At 38.6% G+C, this 18664-nt stretch overlaps 1 protein-coding gene across 6 annotated transcripts in view; it reads right to left on the bottom strand.

Moving 5' to 3' along the window:
• Nucleotides 1-18664, bottom strand: part of SNX13 (sorting nexin 13) — a 71742-nt gene that overhangs the window by 45806 nt on the left and 7272 nt on the right. For 2 of the 6 annotated variants that reach the window (XM_075419208.1, XM_075419214.1), the window contains exon 2: nt 3212-3324. The exons of 1 other annotated variant lie outside the window; for it this stretch is intronic. In XM_075419208.1, the coding sequence (XP_075275323.1) occupies nt 3212-3324 (113 nt within the window). Of the gene's footprint in view, nt 1-3211; nt 3325-16966; nt 17155-18664 lie in introns of those variants that run through there. 3 more of the 6 variants (XM_075419212.1, XM_075419210.1, XM_075419211.1) reach the window with 3 other exon arrangements.

Here is an 18664-nt window from a genome sequence, read left to right as displayed (position 1 = left end):
CATCAAGAGGATATTCAATACAGTAAATGAGAAACCATTTCAGTCTTTTCTCTAAATAAATAGAATAGAGAAAGGAAGAGATTATATTTTACTTAAATTTTTTGTTAAGTTTTTCCAAGTATTATTGGAAGGCCAGCTTTTCAAAGGGACAGATTAACAACAAAACAAAGGTGAAAGACAGAAAAAAGGACTACAGATTTATCATTTTCCTCTCAAGTCTGAAAAGTGACAGCCTCAGCCGAATGCTTTGTGAAAGTTAAAAAGCAGTTTCAGAACCGCTCACGATTTGGTCAGCAGTTCGAATCATCAATGTAGCCAGCCAGTCACATATATACGGATGTGATAAAGTATCAGTAATTATGTTTTTTGACGACAGAGCAAATTCCTTTAAATGGCAGAGCAGTTGATGGTCCATGAAATTTCAATTCTCACAACATCAGAAGCCTATGGCTGTTGGCAGAGCTGCAATTCACATTATTTTTATTTTACTTCCTTAGGATTGAAAGAGGGAAGGAGAGAGAGTAAGGTAAGAAACAAATGGTATAAATAAAAGGCACACAGTAAGACAAGTCCAGCACTCCGGTTAAGGGGTTTGCACCAATACTTAAAGGTAGAGGCAAAAAATACTTCATGAAGATTAACACCTTGTAATAATCTTGGCTACATAGGTTAAAGAAACAATATCTATCTTTTGCCTCCTGCTTCCAGTGGAAAGAGCTCAATTCCCTAAGCAATGAGTTACCAGATCTTGAATTGAAGAAGGATGTACTACGAAACAAAAAAAAGCTAACATTTTGTAAGTCACTCTTAAAACAAAATTAAACAAAGACAACTTTTGATTTAAAGCTTTATCCGTACACACAAATGGTTTCAGTATCCTTCCCTGCACACAACAGCACACAAGCTGTCTGTGTAAAAGATGTATGCGTAATACAGAGTTAAGAGTAAATAAAAAAGAAATAATTAGATAGCACATAACAGAAGTGAAACCACATAAACAGATTGGTTATGTGAATACAACTATGGCATCAACACTGTCTTCCTTCACAACTCACTGGCATATGTGAGTTAAATGCTTAGGTCAATACTAACAGCGCAACCAGCCATGATTCAATACTTTCTTTTGTTTGAACTGCAAAATGGGACAAAAGTGGACTCCCAGGTAGCGGAATTTGGAAACTATTGATACAGGCCACTGTTTTTGAGCAAGTATAAAAAGTTAAAAAACTGCGTGCCAAATTGGATAAGAACTGCAAGTTTCAACATAAAATTCTACCATAAAAATCCATATCCAAAACTGTTATTTTGCTCCAGATAAGGGTACAGTAAGTATTAAGGGAACCACTGTAATCATGAACCATAATCAAATTTTCATTTTCTTCACTTCTATAAATACTGTTGTGATACAAAATTGCTAATCATAAGTGAGAAAGTTACTTCACAACACTAATTTCTGTTTGTTTCTAAGAGAAACAGGACCAAGTATTTGCGTAACTTCACAGGAACTAATTCAAAAAGAAAAAGCAGGCAAGAAGAATTTAGACATAAACCTATCTGACCTAGTTAGCACTCACGGATCTGTATGCTGAATGTTAAAACCTAAAGTAGGTATGTCACTTTGAAAAAGATTAACAGTGTAAGAAAGGGCCAGATCACAGCCTTGGCCAAGAAGATGTGTATGTTAAGGTAATGAAGTAATGACATTCCACTGGAAGGGCTGAGACTTCCTATCTATCTATGTTAAGTAAACACATAATAGGAAGATGGATACAAATTCTGCTTTAATAGATACACTACCACAAGATTAATTTATCCTTAAGAAGATCAATGTTCACTGACTAGCTACAAAAATGAACCAAAGCAGCAAAAGAATCACAGCACAGAGATATCAGAGTTGACTTGAGCATAAGCAAGCTCAGGCACCAGAGGCAGTCTGACAGTGTCAAACTGTAGCTGACTTCAGATACACTCCATGAGAGACTGCTTTGACTGTTCGCTTTGAAAAGCCAAGCAACTGAAATTGAGCAAGAAGAATAAGCTTTTAAGAAATTATTATATCCCACATTATTTTTCATACTGCAAATACTAAGGAAGAGTAATACAAACAGTACATGGACAAACTCTTGCCCTCTGCACGAATGCTTTGCCTTTTGCCCTGGACAAACAGCCACCAAAATATGCCAATCATACCCGTACCACGACTTCATAAGACAAAAGCATTTACTTAGAAGTCCTCGCCCTAGTAGACTGACTATTCTGATTTCTCAGAGATGGGATTCCAATTTTAATACACTTGAAACCCAAGCGTAGCAGCTCTAATTCTAGCCACTAAACTCTATCACATCTTTTGATGAGACATACGGGAATATAGATACATTCTGTACTGCGTCCAGTAAGAAGGTTAAAGTGGTGTTTCAAAAGAAGGAAGAAAAAAAAAAACATTAAAGATAGCCAGATAGCCTAAACACTCCATTAGAAGTCAAGCAGGGCTTGGAGACCCTAGAAACATTACTGTCCTGTAGATCAGTCTTCCTTAGAGAAACGAGGAACATCCCACTAACGCTTTCAGACTTGGCATTAAAAATGAAAGTTTTAATGGTTACTACGCAGGCATTATAATATACAATGTAATAATGGTGCTAAAGACTATAAAGACATCACCTGTTTACTCCCTTCCTGTCTATACAGATAAAGTGCGAAATGTCTACAGCGGCTGAACTGATCTATGTGCTCAAGATGTAGCATTATTTCCACACACCCAGGAAAACACTCACTTTCCTATGAATGAAGTACCTTAGGCGGGAAAATGAGATTGTGATAAGGCAAGGGGATAGAATTATTAGTAAGTAGCTGGGAAAAGAACTGACACAGTAATAGAAAGTATGTACTGAAGTTAACAGTGGTTTTACATGAGTATTCATCCTCCAATACCCATTATAAATAGCTACCAGGTTTTTTTAAATTCAGACCTTTTTTTGTTTGTTTTCCCTGGGCAAAAGTAGTACCAGCACTATTCAACAGCAAAAAAACCTACTTTCAATAAAATTGACATTTCAAGAGAAAAAAAAACTTGGCTCAAAGAGCTGCTCAAATGTGGAACTACCAATTACATTGAAGTCACTTCAGATTTTCAGAGCAAACTATCTGCTATCATACACATTAAAATTTTACTTTCATAGTAATTATACATAACACTAAGTAGTATACTTACCCACCCACAAAGCAGAGGATATAAAATGCAAAGTAAAATATAGCGAAGGGTCCAAAAGTTACTAGAAAAAGCACAACGCCAAGACTTCCCCATCCCCATATGGAAAGACTGGTCTGTAAACAAGAACACATGGAAAAGGAATAATTAACATGATACCTGTACAACTTTAATCTCCAAAGCAGTATTTGCTAGTTTCTACAAAGCTTGAAACACTTTAACAAGATATAGGATAAGTGTTGCTTGATGAAATAAAAATTATCTGTATTTTTTAAAAGCATATTGTTACCAAGTTATATTGTGGGCTACTAGTCCAGTTTAGCCAACATTATAGCATTTTTTTCAAATATTGTTACTCATCTCTCACTTCAGATGCAACTAACCCCCCTTTAAGCATCATTTCCTTTCCTTCTCTATTCTCATTTTCTGCACTTCTGTTTCTTGAGATCTCTTCTAATTCTCCCCTACTTCCAGGAAAAATACAGGCTTTGTTAACAGGACAGAGAGAGATGAATACAACCTCACTTTACACAACTAAACGTGTAATTTTCCACAGCCAACCAATACTATCTCTTCCTTAGACCCAAACAGTTGCAAGACCAAAAAAGCGTCCCTTGCCCCAGTCAAGTCACACACGAGTCAGGAAGTGCACCAAATATCTAAGGTGCAAGTTTACTTTTACTCTTCCCTTCAAATAAAAGGGAGGAAAACATAAGGAACTGATCACTACCTCTAACAATTTTTACCATAGAAATCATTTTTAAAATTCTTAGAACTATCTAAACAGAATTCTGTTTTAAAATCAGGAAATCGAAGACATAAAAAGAGAGATCGCAGATTAATCTTTTCTCCAGGCAGGCGCTATCATTCCTAGAAGAGCCCTGGCTTAGCAGGCAGGCCTGGCGCCTGGGCAGCTGGGGGACCCAAGGGCTGTTTGGGTAGCCGGCGGCGCAGCTGAAGTCAGCCACAGGCACATCGGTGGGGCTGGGGGAATTTGGGGCATGGTGGGATTTCGGGGCTGGTGACTTTAAACATCACCTGCACTAGTGGATTCACCAGGAACACAAGAAAAGCAGCAAGGCTCAGGTTACTGTGCTGATACAGTGTTACGGGTTTGCAAGGCAAGGTTTTGGTAGCCAGGGGGCCATAGGGGCGGCTTCTGTGAGCAGCTGTGAGAAGCTTCCCCCATGTCCGATAGAGCCAGTGCCAGACGGTTCTAAGACAAACCCACTGCTGGCCAAGGCCAAGCCAATCAGCGACGGTTGTAGCGCCTCTGTAATAACATATTTAAGAAGGGGAAGAAAAAAAACTGCAGGGAGATGGCAGTTAGAGAGAGGAGTGAGACCATGTGAGAGATAACCTGCAAACGCCAAGGTCAGTGAAGCAGGAGAGAGGAGGAGGTGCTCCAGACACTGGAGCAGAGAGTCTTCCATTGCAGCTCATGATGAAGATCATGGTGAGGCAGGCTGTGCCCCTGCAGCCCATGGAGGTCCACGGTGGAGCAGATATCAACCTGTAGCCAATGGAAGAGACCCCACACCAAAGCAGGTCGATGCCTGAGGGAAGCTGTGACCCTGTGGAGAGCCCGTGCTGGAGCAGGCTCCTGCCAGGACCTGTGGACCCGTGGAGAGAGGAGCCCACGCTGGAGCAGGTCTGCTGGCAGGGCTTGTGACCCCATGGGGGACCCATGCTTGGAGAAGCCTGTTCCTGAAGGACTGCACTCTGTGGGAAGGAGCCACGCTGGGGCAGTTCATGGAGAACTGCAGCCCATGGGAAGGACTCACGTTGGAGAAGTTTGTGGAGAACTGTCTCCTGTGAGAGGGACTTCACGCTGGAGCAGGGGAAGAACGTGAGGAGTCCTCCCCTGAGGGACAAAGAGCGGCAGAGACAATGTGTGATGAACTGACCGTAACCCCCATCCCCTGTCCCCTGCGCCGCTCAGGGGGAGGAGGGAGAGAAACAGGAGTGAAGCTGAGCACAGGAAGAAGGGAGGAGTGGGGAGAAGGTGTTTTAAGATCTGGTTTTATTTCTCACCATCCTACTCTGATTTGATTGGTGATGAATTGAACTCCCTTTTCTCCCCAAGTCCAGTCTGTTTTGTCCCTGACGGTAATTAGTGAGTGATCTCTCCCTGTCCTTGTCTCGATCCTCGAGCCTTTCATCGTATTTCCTCTCCCCTCTCCAGCTGAGAAGGGGGAGTGATAGCTCGGTTTTGGTGGGCACCTGGCATTTATCCAGGACAAAACAAAACATACAGGTAACAGCATGTGCATTCGTATACACATACATATACAAACACAACTCGATCTATCTATGTAGATAAACAGATGTGTGTATGTACATGTACTACATAAATGACGGTAATCTAAAAAGCAAGGTAGTGAAAACCTGAGTGAACTGAGCTACAACAGTTTTGGACCTTCACAATGCTGCAATGCAGTCAACAAAGATTATATAAATTTAATTCAATCTAGTCTCTTGTTCAATACGGAAAGCATGTTTTAGCCAAGTCCCAAGAGCGTGAAACCGATAATGACAAGTATTTATAGGCCACCAAAACTGTTCCAGCTCTAAGGTTCTCAACTTTTCTTTTTTTGTTGTCTAATTTACGCCTTTCCTACTAGTGATCAAATGACACCCTGATGGGAACTCAGACAACTGTTATGTCAACAAGTAACACTAAGAAAATATTTAAATAAACTCGTCTTGCAGTTTGACATTTGGAAAACCAGCAGAGATTGAATATTGTATTTGCAGAGAGCCCTTTTTTAGCTTTTAATATGGAGGACAGGGGAAGCTTGCCTACAGCTCTTATTTCTCTAAAGGGACTACTTAGATTTCATCTTTCCATCTTAGGCATGGGATTTAGGAAAACCAGCTTCCTGATAAAAGTTTTAAAAATCCTATAAACAATGAAAAATTATATAAAATAAGGCTCCTACATAAAGCAGCTTCAATTCTTTTCTGAGAGCAAGCCATCACGCTGTCCAAAAGCAAAATCATAGCTCTAAGGACAGATTGTTTAATAGATGTAAATTGTCAGAGTAATTTAATTCTTCCTATTTTATTATAAATTTAATGGAACGTTGAGATCAAATTCTATTTTCTTCCTAGTTAAAGTTTCTTAACAAGAGATGGAGAAGCTATACTGGCTTTTTCCTTCGTGTTTGAGGCTAGAAAAAAAATTACTCAGCTACACACTTCAGCGTTTTTAATTAAAAGTGCTCCAACTCAAAAACTAGATTGCATGTGATTCAATTCTCTTTAACCTGAAAAAGTGCTTAATTAGATGATATTAACCATACAATCCACACAGCTAAAATGCTGAAGAACGGTGCTACAATAAATAACAAAACTTGGCCACAGCTGAGAAGATTTTGTTGACTCATAGTAAGTAAATGCAGTAGACAAACTGCTTGGAGGGTGGGGAGGAAAGGGGCACCAATCTAAAAAAGCCTAGCAAATACAACAATTAACTAAAATAGACATCAGCTCTCACTATACATCTACATTTCAATACACAAAGAAGACTCCTCATATTCATGTCCTCAGAAATACATTTTAAAACTTCTGCAGAGCATTAGAGACAGCAGAAAGATATGCACAAAGACAGTTAACATTTAATTGTGGTCTTTTTTTGTCAAAAAATCAGTATGCTTCATGGCATTACCCAAAAAAGTTTAAGTTCTAAATATAAGTACGCTAAATGACTTCACAAAACTTAATTAGATAGCAGAAGACATATTCAGAGTTGGATGAATGCATAATTAACAAAGAAAGTTCTATAACTCACACAGATAAAACAGTGACCTTTTGTCCTATGCTCTAGTTTTGCAATTTAGCATATCGCTACAGAGATTCAAATCTCATTTGGTATTTTAATAGGATTTCTTAAAACTCACACAACTTGGTACACTGCAGTTAAGTACAACAGATACTGGGCCACTTCTGACAAAAATGAAGTCTTTAACACATCAAAATCAACTATTAAAAGCAAATAAAGTCCAAACATTACACAAACATGACTACACAGCTGGTCAGTATGGAACTAGCTCGGGTATTTAAATTCAAACGCCACTACTTACAACTTACTTCCAAATAAGCTTTATTTATAATGCCACTTTCGTAGAAGATTCATAGACTTACTTAAGCTCTGCCTAGCTTTACTAAAGCTACCTGCAGGGTGAATGCTTCTTGCCACTCTTGACAGAAAGAACAAGCCGGTCTTCTGCAGAGAAGGCATACAGCTGGCATTTAAGTAGCAGCCATCCAGACCCATTAAAAGAAGCCGACATGCCCTGTGCTGGGAAGGCAGACTTCCAAGCTGAACCGTCATACTGCACGCATATACACCTGCGCACACGGATAAACGATCTTTACTCCAGATCAATAACTGTTCCACTTCATCAGTTCTAGACACTTTTGCTCGCCATCACTACAGATGCCTTATGCTAGCCCCACCATCATCGCTTCTTATCTTTCATGTCTGAAGTCCTACAGAGAAAAGACTTCTGCAGTGCATTAGTAACATCACATATGCACGGGGCTAAGGTAGCATCATATTCACACATAGTAATTTTCTTCCCATGATACGGAACTGCTTTAGCAAAATAAACCGCAACTGAAGTAAACAGGTGTCTGTAAGCCCAAACAGGGTACCAAACAGCCTCATCAGGTAGAAGAGATACACCAAGGTGAAGATTCACACGAGCTTCATTCAGCTGTTACAGACAAGACTACCACCTCTCAGTAACACCTGCTTTTTTCTTTTTCTGACTAGGCTTCACCCATTTTTTCCACTGAATGATTTTTCCACAGTAGACAGCCAGCTACTACAAGCAGTACATACAGATCTAACTTTCTTATATACATCTCCTTTTCCTTTTTTTGGCTTCTAATTAATGTAGCATTTTGAAGATCCCTGTTACACAGTGTTACAGCTAACAGTGCTGAGCTAAGACTGCAACTTAACATGACCGTTCACACAGGAGTTTATGTAAATCCACAGGATTCACTGCTTATAAACTGTGTACTAAGGCCACACAGTCTTAAATCAACAGTTTAAGAGAAGAAAAAATACAACTATAATTTAGTATGCATGCCGTTTTGCGTAATATAATTTACTAGTTATGAACTAGCTGAGATTTGCAGGCAAATTAATGGGAGCGTGGCAAGGATTTAATGCACCAACCACAACAGCAATGAGTTACTCCAGTAACAGATACAACTACGTCTTACTATACTTTAAATGAGCTTCAACAAGTGTCTTGATCGCCTAATCTGGCCGACAAGCTTTCAGAGCTTTGCCTCTATCCCATCTTTAAGCAAAATCCTCAGCCTTCATACAGCTTTCCCTGATTCACTGAGGTAAGTAAAGGTTTGTTGCTTGGATTTAAACTGATGCTGTCAATTTTAGCTTGCACCTGGCAAGAAGATACGTTAAGTGTTTCCAGTTTAGCGCAAAACCACTGCTACGCCCGAAGTCCAGTGAACAGGCAGTCCTTTTCTTCCTGTTGTCCTCTCCACCACCAAAGAGCAAATACACACGTTCCCTCTCACAACGCTCTGGATGCCACCGTCATCCCACTCCAGCCAGAAGCCCCTGTTCCAGGCACATGTGTCTCTTCCCAGTTCCCCCACACGCTCAGAGTAACTGTGGTTTCGAGTTTGGAGATGAGGCAAGAAGGGAAACAACGAACATCCATACATGAAGGCTGGGCTCTGGAATCATCCACTTACCAATCTCAAAGCTTCAGCAGAATACTACTTAAGTCTTACAGCTGTAGCATCCAGAAGGCCCACACCACTTTGGAAGATTGCCATTTATGATTGTTTTCAACTTTAATGGTTGCAACAGAACCATCTGAATACTAAAAGAACAGGGTCATTAAAAAACTAAAATATGCTTCTTTGCCCACAGTTCTTTTACTGTGTATATTCAATTACATGTGCTCATTAATATTTTTAAAATGCCAGTAGCTAACCTGTCCCTAACTAGACATCAATAAGGAAACTATTCTTTGCCATTTGGGTGAAGATTTTTTTTTTTTAAATATGATGTTTTGCCAGATGTATTTAATGCCACCTCCAGGCTCACCTTCAAAAAAATTTGTCAAGGTTTGCACATACAGTAGATGTCAAGTTTAATTTTCTGAATTCTACACATCTGCCTTTTAATTTGACTTCCATTTTGAGTGTACATGGAACATGTTCACGTATAAACGTTTCTCTAATTAAGGTGTCATTTTTGTCAAGTGATTAAAAACATTATTTTAGGACTCAAATTACTGTCTCTTCACTAGTGTGACAAGTAAAATTGGAAAGCTGTATCAACTGGAGTGCCAATTTCATCTGTGGTAAACTGTTACGTTACACTACTAGGAGAAATATTTAACAATTGTGAAATAAACCACTAACATCTTTGTAGTCACATTCTCCTATCTGCCAAAATTACAGCAATCAAGTGAAAGATATCAAGTGGAGTTCTGAACAGTTCTGCATGTCCTCATTTCATAACATCACTACAGGTCTCTCTTTAACTGCTTCCTGCTTATCTTTTTTCCCTTTTCCTTCCGTAGCCCAAAAGGGCACGGCAAAGCAAAACCCTAAGCTCCATTCCTACTTCAGACTACATAAAAACAATTGTGCTGAATCTACACAACAAATTACTGCAGTACTCACAAGAAAACTCTTGGGAATTATTTTTCTTTTTAAAAGGAATTTTATATGGTCTATTTTTTTAATTGTTCTAAGTTTAGATTTATCTTTTCCAAAACAAGCCTACAATATTGAAGTATATAAATATACAGTAATCAACTTTTAAATAAAAAAATACACAATTAATACTAAGTATTAAGAATTCAGGGCAGTGAAGTTTCTTCTGGATAACTGCAGTATTCCTGCTGATCCCTCCTGGTTACAGAGGTTGGAAACTCTCCTCTGCTAAGCAAGAGTCCATCTGTCCCCTCTCTGTCTCACCTCCTCCTCTTCCACTCAATGCACGTTTTGTCTGTCAAACAGCTTAACTGGTTAACAGTTGGATTAATTCAAGTGCAATAATGTCTAGCTGTATTTAGTTTGGATTTTCCTGCTGCTTCTCACACTGCGCGAGACAGAAAAGCCTTTGGGATCATTTTCCCTTACCCTCCCCCACAGTTACACAAGGTGATCTAACAAAGCTCTTATGGACAGGCAATAACTTTTGTAATAGAGTCTATACTCTAAAACCACAATTACTGCACTGTTTTGATGATTTGTTAAGTTCATTTTTTAAAGTGCAAACCTTTAAGAAAATGTTAGCATATATTTTCATTTAAAGTACCTAAGATTAAATTACAGTATGTAGCTAAAAAGTTTAAAAGCTATTGTGCATATTACATCAATTTCAGCATGTATCCAGAGAGCAACAAATTCCATTACTCAAATAAACCTTACCTGATATTACTATTAAAGTAAAAATAGAAAACTTATGCTCCATATTTTGATACAATTGGTGTGTGCAATAAAGCTGCTGAAAAAAAAGAACAGTCTTCTGATTAACACTGATCGTTGTTCTACCTGAAATGGTAAATATTTTCAACACCAAACTTTCTTTTCAAGTGAAAAAAACAGTGAAATTGAGTCTGGATTCAAGAAACAAGATTTTTTTTTTTTTTCCACTCTCACGTCTGCTCTGCCAGCTTTGCTGATCACAGCATGAAATTAGGAAGTGGATTTTTACATTTTAAACCAACCTTCATTTTACTAACATTTATTTTCAGCATTGACAGCCGTTTTACTATCCAGCAGAACTATCAGCAAGGGACAGAAAGGCTCATTCCACGTAACCTTATTCTGAAATTAAAATAAGTATTTATCTTACCACGAAAAACAAGAGACCACCTTCACAGACACACACCCCCCTTCTGATCACATGCTTGCATTAAAACCCACTCTGAATTGTATTCTAGCTTAAAAGGATATAGAGTTTTGGCCAAGTTTAAAAGAGGCCCTTGAGCATCTTGTTTAACAATGGGAAGTAGGAAATGCAAGCCCACTTTCAGCTACTTAAATAGAGAAGCAACATACTCAAACTCATTTTTAATATAATTTCAAAGAAAGTGAACCTTTTCCTTTGCAACTATCCATATTGACTTGTACCTAAGCCAGTTTAGCCATGTGGACAGAAAACAGACAAAAAAGATCAATGCATTTTCTATCACCTTAGGTGATCCAAACAGGGCCAGGCTTAGTGCTTGACAGGATGACCTCACGTGATCCAAACTGAGAAAATAAAGTAATCCCTCTATCTTAAATTCAAGCCCATGAGATAATCTGGACTGTTCTATGTTCAGCCTCTGGATAAACACATTACATCTATTTTAAGTTTTGCTAGTGCAAAACAGTGGCAAATGGGAGAGAGGGGGAAGTCCCCAGAATCTTTATCAAGTAAAAAAAAAATCTGTTCTCCTAAATGGCTAAAAATAATGAAGTCACGCTTTCTTTAGTCAAGAAACTGTTATTGCATATTTCATTTGTGATTACCGATCAAGAAGCATTTTAAACTTATTTCTTTCTTTCCTAAAACTGCAGCAAGGAGTTATTTAAAAGTTCCTTTCAACAACGTTTTCTTTCTTTTGCTCCTAAAGAAACCTGATCCCACTAAACAAATTTAAAGAATCATCAGCTTTGCTTCTAGAACAATTCCTGCCACTTAAGATTCCCAATATTTATCTTGACAGAAAGACATTAAACCAGTCTCTCCGAGTCAGATCTAGTAGGCCGTCTCTTTATGTTTCATTTAATCAAAACTTGTAGGCAGATCTCAGGGCTACAGCAGAAACAGTTGCACAAAACATTTTTAAAAAGGTTTTTTCATACCATCACAGCTATGCTTTTTGAAGCTTTACGCTCTTTTTTTTTTCAAGAAAAGAAGTTTCTTTAGTTTTAAGATCATGTTCCATGCTAGTGGTAACTTCAACTGAGCATCCTTTCTGCAAAGCATTAAGCAGCTGCCTATTCCTTGAACTCAAATCCACACTATGCTCCCCAATTTATGCCATTATCTATATCAGCCCATACTTTCTAAGAACATATATACAAAGATTATTTATATATAAATGGTTTGGGACACAGCCTTCTGTTCAAAGGCAACCCATTCTTGTCCATGATCTTTAACGAGATGAGAGAGCGGAAAAAGACGGGTTATAAGAGGTCTGGTGAACAATGACTACTTTTCTTTAAATAAATCCATTATTTCTTCTACGGAGATACCACACAACTTCAGAGTAGCTGTTGTGTGCAAAATAGTTTGAGCAATCTTAATCTGACAGAATTGGCTTAAAAAAAAAAAAAAGACACACAGTGATACAGGATCTGCTTTAGGCAATTTCAGAAACTTCAAACAATAACAGCCCCACAAAAATAGAAAGTGAAACGAAGTGAAAGTGCTTAGTTTTGCAAATACAGAACTGTCAAAGACAAGGTATAAAACGAGATAAATTCCATAAAATTATGAACATTTTGGAACTGCACACTGCAGCACCAGTTATTGTGCTCTTTTTGGTTTTTTTTCCTAAACTTCTCATCACATGTGAAGCAGCAGACAATATCTTCAAATTTTACACTGAAAAAGAATAAAATTTTTGTTTCTACCACTTCATGACTTGCTCAGAAGCATCTAAAAGCAAATATTTATTCTCAGGAAAGCTCCTTAAAACCAGTAGTTTCTTCTAAAAACACTGATAAACTGTATGTTTCAGTGATGTATCTGCAGGATGTGTGTGATTTTTTTACTGAGAATTAAACTTCTCATATGTGTTTACATATATTTCATATATACATAACTATATATATACACGCACACAAAATCCATTACTTAAGTTTACTGTAGAAAGGTTTAGTCATTAAATTCTGAATAATCTTTCAGCACCTTGGCTTCCTCCGGCTACAAAACTAGTCATCTGAGAGTTTTGCTTGTTTCTTTAATCCACTGGTAATATTTTATCTGCTATTTGCTACTTGTAGCACAATTTTCAGAGTCCTCTGAACTACTACATTATCCCACCAACTTTAAGATGAAACTGCTTTCGATGCAGTATAGTATTTGACCGTGGTTTTTCATTATTATAAGAGTACATACCACAATCTCAAACTTCCCTAATAAGCAACACTCCTCATCTAGATGAAAAAGTTACTTTAAAAATACTGTTAACAACATAAATTCAGAATATTTTTATCCAAGGCTTGACTAAATATAAAGAGAGACTCTAACTGCCGTATTAGGTCAGGTTACAAATGTGAGGGAATACAAGTGGAAGAAGCTAATTCACATTATCTACCACAATTGCCAGGAGTCCTCCAGTAACAGACATGGTCAACAAGACTGAAAATTAGTTTCCACATTGTCGCTAATGATCAAGCCTGTTGTACCTAACTACAATCAGTCATGTCACAGATCTCTGTGAAGTTATTTTGGTAACTGAAATAATGTCGTTCAAAGACCTGCATCCCTCACCATCCCTGAAAAAACATCATTTTTTCTTCACTAAAAAGGAGGAGAAAGACTATAAACAATAATGCAGGGCCCAGAAGGGAAACCACACTGAGTTTCTCTGCTGTAACACCAAATGGCACCTTGACTACAGGCAGTACTGCAACCGGTATCACAGAATCCGGAAAGCCAAAGCTCAACAGAAAGCCAACATAAATGATTTCTCAAATTATACTGGCAGCAGAAGAGGATCTGCAAGAAGGAAAGTCCAGGCCAGCAAGGAAGGAAAAATACATGCCAGTCAGCCTCACCTCAGTCCCTAAAAAGGTGGTGAACAACCAAAATGGATTTACCAAGTGAAATCATGTCTGACCAACCCAATTGCTTTCTATGATGAGGTGACTGATGTTGAAGACAAGGAAGGGGGCTTAGGTGCTGTGTACCTTGCCTTTGGCAAGGCCATTGTTGCAACATCCCACAGTCTGCTTATCACAAAATTGGTGAGGTATGGGCTGGATAAGTAGATGAGGTAAGTGGAAAAAATTGACTGGACTGCTGGAAGCAGAGACACATGATCAGTGGTGGAAAGTTCAGCAGGCAGCCAGTAACTGAGTGGGAACCTTCAAGGATCAATGTGGGGACCAATTAATGTCTTCATTAACAACCTGGGTGATGGGACAGAGCGCACTCTCAGTAAGTCTGCACAGAATACCTAACTGGCGTGAGCGCTCAGTACGCTGGAGGGCAGAGCTACTGTTCAGGGAGATGTCAGCAGGCTAGAGAAATGAGTTGAGAGGAATCTCATGAAGTTCAACAAAAAAAAGTATAGGCTTGCATCAGGGTAGAATAACCCTGGGCCACAATACGCTCTGGGAGCCCACTCTCTGGGAAGCAACTCTACAGTAAGAGACCCCGGGTCCTGGTGGGCAGTAAGACGAACATGAGTCAGCAGTGTGCCCTTGTAGCAAAGGTGGCCAACAGCATCCTACCCTGTATCAGCAAAAGCGTCACCAGCAGGTTCAACGAAGTGATCCTTCTTCTCTATGTGGACATGCAAGACCATCCCTGGAGTCCTGCGTCCAGTTTCGGTCTCCCCATTACAATACAAATCCATCTGGAAATCAATGTGCAATATCTAGTTCCACCACAAGGGACTCTGTGCCAAAACAAAATACTTCCATACACTGAAGTTTTATACACACACACCAGCCACCAAGAGAACAGTAGGTTTAGAAAGTTTATTGGTGAATCTAATTAATATTCTGGTACCCCTTTATGCGACTGGAAAGTAACACAAAATTATCACCCCCCTCTTCCACTCCCCAGTGCTCACCTTTATCTTCGAAAACAAACAAGCAAGAGCAGTAGTCTCCTACACACCTATCACCAACACAGTAAATGGCATCTACTGCCTAAACACTGGAATCTGAAGAAACAGCTACCTACATTATATGCATTGATTTTAATACTTTGGGGTTTGTTCTGTTCTTTCAATGTCAAGATTTCAATCAATGCCAGCACCATGAAACTAGTTTCAGTTTGGACTGCTGCTTGCAATGATTGCCCCTTCACGATATCTAACTTCTCTTCTCTAAAATTTACTGACAGTTCCCCAACATTTTTTGAAAGCATGTAGTGCTTTTTAACCAGCATAATTAACCAACTAAATTAAATGGATGTAAAAATAGAGGAAATTCAAAGATTAGAGTATGCACCACAAAAATGCAGTTCTCAGTAGCCAAATAACAAATACATCCAAAGTTGCAACTCCAGTACATTTTTAAGCAGAAACTTAAATCCACTGACAGAATACTAGCACCCTCCTCTGAAGACTGTGAAGCTACTCCACTGTTTCCTTCTTAAGTTTAAACTTGTTGCAGTTCTTTAGGTGACGTAAGTTTTCTCCAGTTACAAAATACAGGAACTCTGATACAACCACTATTTCACTACAAATTCCCAGTAATCACTGAGGTCTGAACTCTACAAGGCTAAATTTCCTATGAAGCACGTTTACTGGATGAAGACAAAATAACCGTGAAAACAGATGTTATACAAAACGACGAAAACCTTTACAAAGCTAGAGTAAGCCTCAAAACTTCCAGTTCCTTGCAACTGTTTTTCTGGACAGACTATCATCCAGCTGTATAAACCAAAGCAAGAGAAAGACATCAGTCTCCAAATTTTTTAGTAGTCCACAATATCAAAAAAAGCCTGTAACTTCTTTAATGAGCAGCTGATGCCTAACTCTCAGCAGAATGGACAGGGTCAACACGAAAAGCAGCACTGTGACAGCATGGCAAAAAATGCCTTTACTTAAGAGGGGAAAAACAGTGTTTAAATATTATTGTCATTTTCCAGTGGGATAAATGTAATGGGAATATTAATAAAAACTTCCCAAATCTGTCCCCTTCATATGTTTAATATCCCCTTTCCCAATCCCTGCTTCAGTTCTTCTTGCTTGTCTGCTTTACCCACTCACTTCCAAGAGATCTTTGGTTCACCATCCTTTTTGGGAAAGCATGGTTACTCTGTGCACCTCTCACGGTCCTCTGTGCCCTTTTGCTGAATACTGTTATTGAGAAAACCATTCTGCCTGTTGCCTCCACAACCACTAGGAAACTTCACAAGTTTTATCCAAGAGATTTGCCATGCAGTGCTACTGACAGGGGCTGCAGCGTGTAGCTCAGAAGCAGATATGCCTGAGTGGAGCCTCCTACAACTTCTCCCAAGACTCTGCTCCATAACCTCTGTCCATCTGGCCTCTTTATGGAAGCCAAGAGCCTGCTGAGTATCCTAGATGAATGTTTTAGCTCAGGCAGTCTTCCTCTCCTTCCTCACAAAAAATCAGGGCCCAGAGTTACTGTGCCAACTACTCCCTGGGTACCTCCCAGGTGCACATACTACCTCCTGCCCACTGCAACACTGAAGAGGGAAAGCAAGCGCGAACATCTGCAAATAAAGTTTACATAAAGGGACAGTGCTATGAACTCAGCAGAACATGTCATTCTCAAACATCAAGGCATGGAATATTTCCAACAAATTTCAACGAATTTGCAGGGGGAACGGAGGAAGGAAACCACAGAAATGGTGCATCAACTCTTGCCACTAATACTTCAAGATTATAGACTGAAACTAATTATAGATGAAAGATACAAGATTAGGTCATGAATATCCAGCTCTCAGGGCAAGTTTACAGAAAATATGTAAAAACCTCAATCCTTGCCACTTGCTCAAGAATATCAAGAACAAAAAAGAAACGTAACCGAACTGGAGCTAGCTAACCTTACCCGTAACTTTTTCCGGAGACAGAGATGCATTCAGAAGTCACAGAAGGAATGATGACATTCCCGGTTTTCAAAAGGACAGGAATTATTCCGGGTATCGATTGACTTTAGATCTAAACAGAAGGAAATGCAGGAAAGCACTATGCACTTCCCTTGCACCAGACCATGCAGCTGTTGATTTGGCAACTTCTCCTGTGTTCCACCCTCATACCTCTTCAGAGGGCTGATTCACCAAGACGAAACAATTCCTTATGCAGTTGCTGCTTAGCTGCTAGACCCAATATAAGAAGCAGCGTCACACCAGCTTGTGTCTGGTGGGAGGGAGAAAATCTCTTTAGTAGCAGCCCATACTAGATCCAGTTAAGTCAAATCTGAAATGGCACTCTTAAGAGTCTTAAATTCCTTTACACTTGCAGGCTATCTAAAGAAAAATCTGCGGCCAACCCAGTGATAGCAGCAGAAAAACAAAGATGAATATATAAGGAAGAAAAATAAAGCAGAAGGAAACACAAGTGCAACAAGTAATAAACAAAAGAACCACACAGACAGCAAGGTGGAAGCATTCATAGACTAACCCAGGTATACTATTCCACATGGCAGCAACACAGTTACTTTGATCACTCGAAAACAGAAAAATGCTTTGCATATAGCATCAAAAAATAGAGAATAAGAAAAATAACAGTTATGGGTAAATCTCTAGAAATAAAGGGAGAAAAATTAAGAAGAGTGCAAGCATAATGTTATATTGAGATTACTAAAACAGAAAAATAATTTCAAATAGAAAACAAAAAAAGAGGGTATCAGTAAAATAAAGCACAATTACAAGAAACAGTAATGGGCAACAGCAGACCATCATTAACTGGAGAGTTCAGTAACGGAAAATACCCAATAAAGTAATGGAAGAGCTTAAAAACATTCATAGAGACACGAAGTTTGCCTTTGGTCTCACTATTACCAACTCGTGATCTTCTCAAGAATTCTTTAAGAAGCTGTAGTACGGCAACTGCCAACTGAAAGACACAAGACCAATACTATTTAAAGTCCAGACCTTAAAACAAACATAACAAAATAAATAAAACTCATTTCAAAGTTTTAGCCACATGTGCAACTCAAATTAATGGAAGCATGAGCCACAAGAGAGAATGCGGTATCTAGCTGTAACACCATAAAGCAAAGTACTAGTACTAAGTGCTTGTACACACAAAGGGAGAGCAAATTATGTTTAACACAACTACTGCAGAGTACTCAATTTAGAAAAAAATGTTGACTGTGAAAAGGAAAACTGTGGTAAGAGTGAAAATTTAAAAGAAAACCTTATTCTCCTAGCCTAGCATTGTAAAGAAATATCTTCTTACCAAAACAACGAAAATTATATTCACACAAAACAATTTTTTTCACAAGAATTTTAAAATTATATATAAGCAATAAATGAATTGTAATAAGTAACTCCTATTTTGTTATATGTACCATCAGATTAAATCTGTAACTGAGATATTAAATCACAAGACTTAAGATTTCCATAGCATACAATTTTACTTTACAAAGTTCATGAAATTTCAATTATGAGCATTATGATCAGAAATACTAATTTGAGTTTATAAACTATAAAAAAGTATTTTTCTTCCAAGTATGTTAACAGAGGATAGCTACGTCAATCAAGCATAAGTTTCATTAAAAATTAAGGTATCTATCAATAATAAA

The sequence above is a fragment of the Opisthocomus hoazin genome, chromosome 4 (assembly GCF_030867145.1).
Source record: "Opisthocomus hoazin isolate bOpiHoa1 chromosome 4, bOpiHoa1.hap1, whole genome shotgun sequence".
Classification (NCBI taxonomy): Eukaryota; Metazoa; Chordata; class Aves; order Opisthocomiformes; family Opisthocomidae; genus Opisthocomus; species Opisthocomus hoazin.
This window is presented reverse-complemented; position numbering and strand designations above follow the sequence as displayed.